We start from the raw sequence: 10,000 nt of genomic DNA on the forward strand, positions 1-10,000 counted from the left end.
ACACACTGTCCAATTTCCTCCACATCACATTTTTGTTTATGCAGATGCAAGACAGTTGCAAAAGCCAAAACTGTGGTTTTCGTGTTTGACATTTGGTCCGCACTGTTGGGCACTGGGGCCACACCATAGCCCTGGCCCCCCTGGCAAGGCGTTTCATCTGTCTCTTTACAGGCAATTACCCTGCGACTGGCCAGTGGCCCCCTGCAGCCCAGATGCTGCTTGCTCTTTGGAAAAGGTTGCTAATGTGTCTTGGGTTTTTTGTTTTTAACAGATTGTTTGTCTGAATGGTTTGGCTGTGATACAAGCCGTGTTCAGAGACGGTGTTGCAGAGAGGAAAGCAAAGGGGGAAGGGAAGTGAGTCTCTCCCGTAAGCAAAGTGATTACTGCGCAGTTTTCAGACATCAGAGGAGAGCACAACGTATGACCCACAAGCCCGAAAAATACGTCGGCAGCGAAAGATCTGTAGACCAAGAAAATTACACAAACGCGCAGGCACGCACGCACGCACGCACGCAGGCAGACACGCACGCACTCATGCACACACACACACATAGCACGTAACACACACACACACTTTGCTGTGATTGCACCGTTTTCTGTGAGGAAACTCTGGAAGGAGTCCATGGCTCGCATAGTTACACTTGGACACTGGCCACGTATGAAAATCAGTTTTCAATTAGTTTAATGGGGCGTCTGGGGAGCAGAGAATGCAAGTGCCCTGTAAGTTCCTTTACTCTGCTAAAAAGAGAAAAAACAGGAAAGAAACAAGGGGGTAGGAAGGAAATAAATTGTACTTCTTAAGCACATTACTTTCCTCCTCTCCTCTCCTCTCCTCTCCTCTCCTCTCCTTCCACCTGTCTCGTTCAGGTTTAGTACCTGTATCGACTGACTGTGCTGCAGAGAAACAACGGGTTGGGGGGCACTTTTTATAAACTACACTTCCTAAACACGACATTTATCTCCTCTCATCTCCTTTGTGTCGTTCAAGTTTAGCGCCTGTGTGACGGTGTTTTAGATCGACCTATACAGTATATACAGTACTGTACAACTGCACTTCTTAAACGCACCATTTTTCTACTCTCTCTCTTCTTCTCCTACCTCCTTTGTGTTGTTCAGGTGGACTCTTTGAGAATGATCTGCTGTATATGGTGGAAAAACATTTTTTTGCACCTTGTGTTCGTTGTGTTGTTTATATTAAGCACCTGCATAAGCCTATTATTATTATTATTTTTTACTATTTTTATACAGTAAAGGGAAAGAAACTGTAGCCTGGCTCTCGCGAGACCCCTAGTGCTTCGTGCATCTTCGTTACACTTCGTGAATATCCATCTGCGTGAGAATCAGGTTAAAGAAACTGCACAATGCACCATGTTTTTGCCTTACTCTCTTATCAGCGTTGTGTTTTCCAGGTTGAGAACCTGTATCGACTGACTGTTAAAAGAAGAGACTGTTAGAGAAGTAAGAGGCTAAATCTTAAACACACTCTTTCTTGTCTCTCCTATTTCTCTTTGTTCAGGTCGAGCATCTGTATGGGCTGACGGTGTTTGAGAACTACCTGTACGCCACCAACTCGGTCAACGCCAACATGCAGCCCAAGACCAGCGTCATCCGGGTCAACCGCTTCAACCGCACCGACTTCTCGGTGACGACGCGGGTGGACAAGGGCGGAGCTCTGCACGTCTACCACCAGAGACGCCAGCCTCCAGGTAAGTTGCCATGGTGCTAGTGTTTCTCAACGGGGGCTCTACAGCCTCCAGGGGACGTTGGGGAGCCCTGGGGGGGCATTAAGATGGATGAAGCTGAGGGGGTGGGGGTGGCTTAGTTGCCATCGGGGACCGTTAGTCCCTTTTGAAGTTTAAGGTGGGGGGAGGGGGGGGACTGGCAGGCTTATGATGAGATCAAGGGGCATTGGAAGGCTTATGATAAGGTTAAGGGGGCGCTTGTTCAAAAAAGTTTGTCAACCACTGTGCTACGGCAAACATGCTTGATGGATCACTCATAGTGATAACTCCATATTGTTAATTTGGGTATTTGTTGTGGCATAGGGTACCATTTACAAGGTCTTGGATTGAAGCAAATGTACAATAGGTTAAGCAAGTACTGTATGTGCTGCTTTGTTCTGATCAGTCTGTTTGTTTGTGTTTCTTTCATTGTCATATCTCTTTCTTGCTACATTCCTCTCCCTCTGTCTTGCTCTCCATGTCTCCCTGCATCTATCCCTTTTTCATTGTTCCACTGTCTCTCTTCCTCTGTTTCTTGCTCTCTGTCTCTACCTATACTCACTGTCTCCACCTCTCTCTCCCTCCCTCTCCCCTATCCCTCCCTGCCTCTCTTCCCATCTCTCACTCTCTCTCTCTCCTCCCATCCCATTCTCTGCCCATCCCTCTGCCTCTCTCCATATCTCTCTCCCTCTCTCTCCCCTATCACTCCCTCTCTCTCTTCCCATCTCTCCCTCGCTCTCTCTCCCCCCTCTCTCTCCCCCCATCTCTCACTCTCTCTCTCTCCTCCCATCCCATTCTCTGCCCATCCCTCTGCCTCTCTCCATATCTCTCTCCCTCTCTCTCCCCTATCACTCCCTCTCTCTCTTCCCATCTCTCCCTCGCTCTCTCTCCCCCCTCTCTCTCCCCCCATCTCTCACTCTCTCTCTCTCCTCCCATCCCATTCTCTGCCCATCCCTCTGCCTCTCTCCATATCTCTCTCCCTCTCTCTCCCCTATCACTACCTCTCTCTCTCCCCCTCCCCCCCCCCCCTCTCTCCCTCTCTCTGCCCAGTGCGGAGCCATGCGTGTGCCCCTGACCAGCATGGTAAACCTGGTGGCTGCTCTGACATGTGCCTGCTGGGCAACAGCCACAAGACACGCACCTGCCGCTGCCGCTCGGGGTTCAGCCTGGGCAGCGACGGAAAGTCCTGCAAGAGTGAGTTATCCTGTCCTCCACCCCATCACACACACACACACTCACACTCAAACTCACACACTCACACTCACACGCACACGCACACGCACACGCACACGCACACGCACACTCACACTCACACGCACACGCACACGCACACGCACACGCACACGCACACACACACACACACGGTGTGGATCCCACATACTGTAGATGGATGGGTAGATTATGGAGCACTACGAACAGCACAGCAGATGTTACAATGTCCATGTGGTCTCAGAAGTCATTTAAAAATGTATAATATTATTGGATTGAGAACTTCTGCTTTCTCCAATGGTCAAACGATATTTAGAGTACTGCAGTACCCACAGGTCAGCAGTACAATACTGCCATGTAAATAGCATTCAGCTTTGTAGACTTTAGACTGTAGAGTGTGTAGACTCTCCTGGGCTGTAGTTGCTGGCAGACGCTTTTCTCCAAAGCGACTTACAAGTAAATAGAAGTGTAGTTTAGTGTGGTGGAGGGCAGGAGAATGATCAGCCCTGTGTAGAGCCCTGCAAAACAGGGGTGCATTTCTCGAAACCATAGTTGCTAACTTCATTAGCTACTTTGTTGTTTTCAATGCCATTTCCCATTGGCAACTACCCAGGTCGGTTAGTAGCTAACAACTACGCTTTCGAGAAATGCAACCAGCACAGCAGAGATTGCAACACAGTGCATGTGTGGTCTGGGAGAACAGCCATGTTAAATGATACTCAGCAGTATACAAGAGGAAACTGAGGCCAGCACAGCACAGCACAGCACAGCACAGCACAGCACAGCACAGCACAGCACAGCACAGCACAGCACAGCACAGCACAGCACAGCACAGCACAGCACAGCACAGCACAGCACAGCACAGCACAGCACAGCACAGCACAGCACAGCAGAGTGGGGAGCAACAGCACTGCACACTAAACACAGGGACTGTCCCCCTGGGGCAACATGGGGTTAAATGGCGTTCTCATTTAGGGGCCACTCTGGGGATGAAGATTACAACCATATGGTGCTTTGTAAGCCTTACTGTAGTCACACACTGACCATGTGACCGCCACTATCTTTAATATGTGGCATTGATGTATAGAGAGGAGGAGCAGCGAATCAGGTTAAGTGGGGGGTGGGGAGATATATGATAACAAAACAAATTGAAAGGAATATATGGGCGAGAGTCTCTTGACAGGAATAACTGGTAAACATCAACTCAGACTGCTGTTGGCAATTTTATCTTTTTTATGTTATCATTCGTTTTTTATGACATTTTTAAAATGTAGGCACCGCTTGCAGAGAAAATACAAGGAGCGTTGTCTTGACAATAGTGCTTGTACTTCCACCCACACAACCCCTGAAATTGATCTTTATTTGTCCTGGAAGGGACCCATTGAGATAATGAATCTCATATTCCAAAGAGTCCTGGCCAAGATAGAATACATAGAATGGTAAATAGCTCAGTCAAACAGAGAGAGGAAGCGCATGCAAGAATACATTTGCCCTGTATTGGTCATTGCATGGAACTCGCAACAGTATTTTGGATTAAATTTGTGTTTATTTTTCCACAGAGCCTGACCACGAGCTGTTCCTCGTATACGGCAAAGGCAGGCCCGGCATCATCCGAGGCATGGACTTGAACGCCAAGGTTGCTACATTACATCATATTACATTTACAATACATTACATTACATTGCACTGCACTATATTAACTTACATTACATGGCATCATGCTTAGCTGTTGCTTCTATTCGAAGCGACTTACAGTAACTAGAGGGTATTGGTTACAATATCTGGAACAGTTAGTTGCCCTGCTCAAGGCAAAGAAAGTGGATGTAAGAAGAAGCGTCATTTTGTTTCTTTTCCGGTATCCACTTTATGTCGGGTGAACACCCCCTTAGGAGACCTTCGGTTAGGAGACCTTCGGAGTCCTGAGGTTGAGAATCAATGAAGTCCCCTTAGCGCTGTAGATGGCGGTAGCGCACATCTTGCGCAAACACCTCAAAAAAAGAAGAAGTAGTAGGGGACAACGCCCCCTTAGGAGACCCAACTTGAGCACACGCTTTTGCATTGAGTGGGCGTGTTTTGCGATATCTTGGTTTGATTCAGTATTTTTGCTCAAGGGCACTCAAGGGCAAGGGTCTTGTAGAGTAGAGTTAGTTGGGTACAATCCCTGGCGCTGAACAAAAAATAAGCAACGTTTTGTGAAAAAAAAAATCTGAATCTGAGGAAGACGGAGAGGTCGAAACGTCATGCTTGCCAGTGATTAAAAAAATAAAAAAATAACTTAAAGATAAAAAATCCATACTTTCGAAGTATCATAAGGCTGTGGCAATGTCAAATTGAACTCTGTAAGACTGAGATGCAGTGAAGTGTTGAACACTGCACACTTAACTGTGGTATGTGCAATAACGTGCCCTGCATTTTCCCTGTCAAATGAACCGTCACTAGGTGCCAGACGAGTACATGATCCCCATAGAGAACCTGATGAACCCACGGGCGCTGGACTTCCACGCCGAGACCGAGTTCATCTACTTTGCAGACGCCACCAACTACATGATCGGCCGACAGAAGATCGACGGCACAGATCGAGACACGATCATTAAACAAGGTGAGAGATGAGGAGGAAGATGTGGGATGGATGGATGGATGGATGGATGGATGGATGGATGGATGGATGGATGGATGGATGGATGGATGGATGGATGGATGGATGGATGGATGGATGGATGGATGGATCTATGTGAGGATGGATGGATGGATGATATTGAGATAGATAGAAGAGTAGAGGTTGAGGGAGGGAGGGAAGGAGGGGAGGCATGGGTAGATGGATGAATGGCTATGGGTCAAAGACGTGCAAAATGGCATTGTCATTCAGTGTAACGGATGCCTTCTGCTGACTGTAACTGTAAAAAACATGACTCTTTTTACTTATTTATTGTTACAGGGAATTCATGAAAGCCTCGGCTGTCGTCCATTCACTTGAAACAATTTAAAAATCGTGGTTTTTTGCAGTTACAGTCGGCGGAAGGTGTCCGTAACACTGAATGACAAAGACGTCTTTGACCCCTATAGATATACTAATAAATAAGTAAATAAGTTCACTGGTATGAAGTCCATCATTCAGAGGCTCTTCCTGAAATGGGTTGCCTTGCTGTGGAATGACCGAAGCAGTCTTTCAATGAGCAGAAGTTCCAGTGTACTATACTGAGCACTTTGAGAAAAGGACGCAGAGACCTTACCTGCTCTGTTTAGAGCTCAATTAACAGAGGAAGTCACTGTGCTTGAAAGAAAAGTGAGATCCGATAGTCTGATTCGGTGAGAGAGAGAGATACATGGCCGGTACATAAAGCTCTTGCTCTTGCTTCTGAAGGATTATCAGATAGGGAGCAGGGCAGGGGCAGCCATTGATTTCAAGTGACTCTAATGAAGAAAAGAAAAGAGATAAATGGGTCTTCCTGGAAACTAAAGGCTTTCTTCCACTAGTCCAGGTCTGTATGTAATCTGGTGATAAGTATACGGTTGCGGTCGGCTTAAAAGCCATCTGTATAGAGAACTGCAGAACAGCAGAGGAGCCTTGAGCATGGTGGTGCTCGTAAATGAAACTCTTCTGTCTTCCTTTTGAATCTCTGTGATGAATACTGTGAGATTTAAAAAAAGGGCCCAGTCGCTATTCTGAAGATTTCTTTCTCCTTTTTGAATTAATAGTACAGTAAGAGAGGAACGAAACTGCTAAATGTTCTCATTAATGGATATTTTGCTTCTTTACTCATTTCTTTTTTTGTTTTTCAAATCCTTTTTTCCCCCCGTCCCAACAGGGATCCATACGGTGGAAGGCATTGCGGTGGACTGGATGGGTAAGAACCTGTACTGGACTGACGACGGCCCCAAGAAGACCATCAACGTGGCCCGCTTGGAGAAGGCATCGCAGACACGCAAGACCCTGATCGAGGGCGGCATGACTCACCCCAGAGCCATTGTGGTGGACCCTTTGAATGGGTGAGTCAGTGAACCAACAGATGTTTGTGCTCAAACATTTAAGTATTCCGTGCATTCCACTGTGTGTGTTTGTGTGCTCACCCTTAAAATCACCTAACCAGTCACATATGTTGCCCTGTCAATGACTGATAAATGTTGGTTAAATTTTCTACTGTATGGTCCAGTTGAGACAACAACTTTAGTCAATTAAGATGATGATCCAAGATGTTTGTCTCCCAGCTCTGAGGATAGTATGCAATAGTGGTGTGGATTGGCACTGCCCTCACGATCCGATTCGATCACGATTCGGGAGGTAGTGATTCGTTTCGATTCGATTCTATGCGATCCGATCCGATCCGATTCAATTCTACAATGCATTGCAATGCATTACATTTCTACTGAAATCAGTCATGATGAGGCAATACAAGTAGTCAGATACTGAGCAACAATTTATTGACTGTTTTCTGTATCAGTCTGTATCAGTCTGTATCAGTCTTGCAATGTTTTGAAGTAGGCCTACTTTTATTTAATTTAACATTTGCTCCCGAAATATCATCATCAATCATTGTTGACACCACTAGTATGCAATGTACGGTACTGATCATGGAATACATTTTGATTTCAATAATCGGAAGGTGAGGAGGCACAATATACAAAAGTCTAAACTCTATATCCATAGTAAACCACACATCGTGCTGAGTTGCCGTGCTGGGTCTCTCCCCTCCCTCACAGGTGGATGTACTGGACGGACTGGGTGGAGGAGCCGGCGGGCACCAACCGCGGCAGCATCAAGCGGGCCTGGATGGACGGCACCAACGTGGGCGTCTTCCTGACAGCCAAGACAGTGCTCTGGCCCAACGGCCTCACGCTGGACATCCCCCAGGGGGTGCTGTACTGGGTGGACGCCTTCTACGACCGCATCGAGATGGTCCAAATCAACACCACAGAGCGCACGGTCAGTGCTGCTGGCTCTTTTGTGTATTAGAATTGATATTTAGATAGAGATGCTTGTAAAATATGACATCTTGTATTGTACTGTTAGTAGCACTAGTCGTACTTGCAGTTGTGGCAGTAGTACTGTATCAGTGGTGGTAGTGTTAGTAGTAATCCCAAAGGGTATATTGGTACTGGGTCGATGCTGTCTACGACCGGATAGAGATCGTCTTCATCAACATCACCGAGTGCAGGGTCAGTGCTGTGTGTCTCTTGTTTCTTTGTGAATTGTCCTTACGTGACTAGAAATGTATTTAGATAGGGACACTTTCAACATAACACATCAAGATGCAATTCATTGATGGCAATTTTGTGTAATCGTTTTTAAGTTTTCAAAATCGTGATGTTCCAGAGATGCATCGTCAGAATGCCCTGAGGGGGAAGCATGCCCTAGTACCACACACACACACACGCACACGCACACGCACACACACACACACACACACACACACACACACACACACACACACACACACACACACACACACACACACACACACACACACGCCCCATCTGCCCCCCCAATTGCCCGCCATTAATTATTAAGGCTCTAAGAAAGTGTTTTTGTTCAAACATGTTGTTTTGGGATTCTGTTCTCTAGACTGTGTATGAAGGGCATGAGTTGACCCACGCCTTTGGCCTGAGCCACTACAAGAACTTCCTGTTTTGGAATGAGTACCGAGGTGGTGGCATCTACAAGGTGGACATCAACACCAAGAACGTCACACTCTTACGCAACGAGCGGCCGCCCATCTACGAGATCCGCACTTATGACGCCCAGCAGCAACAAGGTAAGTTAGAGTGACCATCCCAGTCTGATGGCAGGCACACATGCTGTCCTACTTTTCCGAGTCATTGCAAAGCAATTTCAATTCCATCTGAAGTATCAAGGCTCAACTTCAATCTTGGTGCTGGACGGCCTTACCAGTGTGCTTCCATAGCATACGTTTTTGATAACACAGACTTTCTGTTTGTCTTTAGACTCTGGTGCCCGTCTTTAAACTCTGGTGCCCGGGCTATTTTTTTTTTTTAGATCTCATTGTGACTTGACATGATTGTTTTTTGTTTTGTGTGTATGTCGTATGTAGCATGTTCTGTGTGCAGTATGTTTACATGGTAACACTTTATTTTAGGGACACATCTATTAGCACTAAGATATACAATGTTAATTCCTGCATAAGTAACTTGTAAAGCATGTACAAAGCAAACGCTAAGGCCTGCTAAGTCCTTACTAAGGTTAAATTGGTAATAAATCCCTTATTGTGCATGATGAAGACATTTGCAAATACATGCCTAACAAATGTTTGATTTTGCTTTGTACATGCCTTACAAGTTACTTATACAGGCACATTGTATGTATTAGTGATAATAGATGTATGCCTAAAATGAAGTGTTACTGTTTACATTTATATTTATATTGCACACATGTTGTGTGTATGTTCTCCAGGCCCCAACATGTGTCAGGTGCTGTACTAATGTTGTGTGTATGTTCTCCAGGCTCCAACATGTGTCAGGTGCTGTACTAATGTTGTGTGTATGTTCTCCAGGCCCCAGCATGTGTCAGGTGCTGTACTAATGTTGTGTGTATGTTCTCCAGGCCCCAACATGTGTCAGGTGCTGTACTAATGTTGTGTGTATGTTCTCCAGGCCCCAACATGTGTCAGGTGCTGTACTAATGTTGTGTGTACTGTATGTTCTCCAGGCCCCAACATGTGTCAGGTGCTGTAGTACTAATGTTGTGTGCATGAATCTGAAGAGTGCTGTCCTTCGTTTCATTTATATATGTTCTCCAGGCTCCAATATGTGCCGTGTGAATAACGGCGGCTGCAGCAGCTTGTGTCTGGCCACCCCCGACGGCAGGAGCTGTGGTTGCCCGGACGACCAGATCCTCGACTCCCTCAATGTCACATGCCAAGGTCAGTTGACACAATGCACATCAGGGAAGGACATGTCATTCTAAAATAATGTTCCACCATTTTATCAGAATGATGACATGCTTAAGATTGTTACCAGAAAAGTCTTTGTTGAGCTGAAAAGACAGGATAGGTCAAACATTGTGAATCAAGGAAAAATAAATCTATCCTCAAACAATATTCTTCCTTTTTATCAGA

General features: G+C 46.1%; 1 protein-coding gene across 5 annotated transcripts in view; it reads left to right on the forward strand.

The window, feature by feature from the left end:
* lrp1ab (low density lipoprotein receptor-related protein 1Ab) overlaps window positions 1–10,000 on the forward strand; it is a 256,132-nt gene that overhangs the window by 121,956 nt on the left and 124,176 nt on the right. For 4 of the 5 annotated variants that reach the window (XM_063208181.1, XM_063208183.1, XM_063208182.1 and 1 more), the window contains exons 9-16: window positions 1,517–1,706; window positions 2,772–2,915; window positions 4,490–4,566; window positions 5,370–5,529; window positions 6,737–6,917; window positions 7,629–7,851; window positions 8,491–8,680; window positions 9,683–9,805. In XM_063208181.1, the coding sequence (XP_063064251.1) occupies window positions 1,517–1,706; window positions 2,772–2,915; window positions 4,490–4,566; window positions 5,370–5,529; window positions 6,737–6,917; window positions 7,629–7,851; window positions 8,491–8,680; window positions 9,683–9,805 (1,288 nt within the window). Of the gene's footprint in view, window positions 1–1,513; window positions 1,707–2,771; window positions 2,916–4,489; window positions 4,567–5,369; window positions 5,530–6,736; window positions 6,918–7,628; window positions 7,852–8,490; window positions 8,681–9,682; window positions 9,806–10,000 lie in introns of all 5 variants that reach the window. The other variant, XM_063208185.1, reaches the window with a different exon arrangement.

Source organism: Engraulis encrasicolus, chromosome 10, assembly GCF_034702125.1.
Source record: "Engraulis encrasicolus isolate BLACKSEA-1 chromosome 10, IST_EnEncr_1.0, whole genome shotgun sequence".
Classification (NCBI taxonomy): Eukaryota; Metazoa; Chordata; class Actinopteri; order Clupeiformes; family Engraulidae; genus Engraulis; species Engraulis encrasicolus.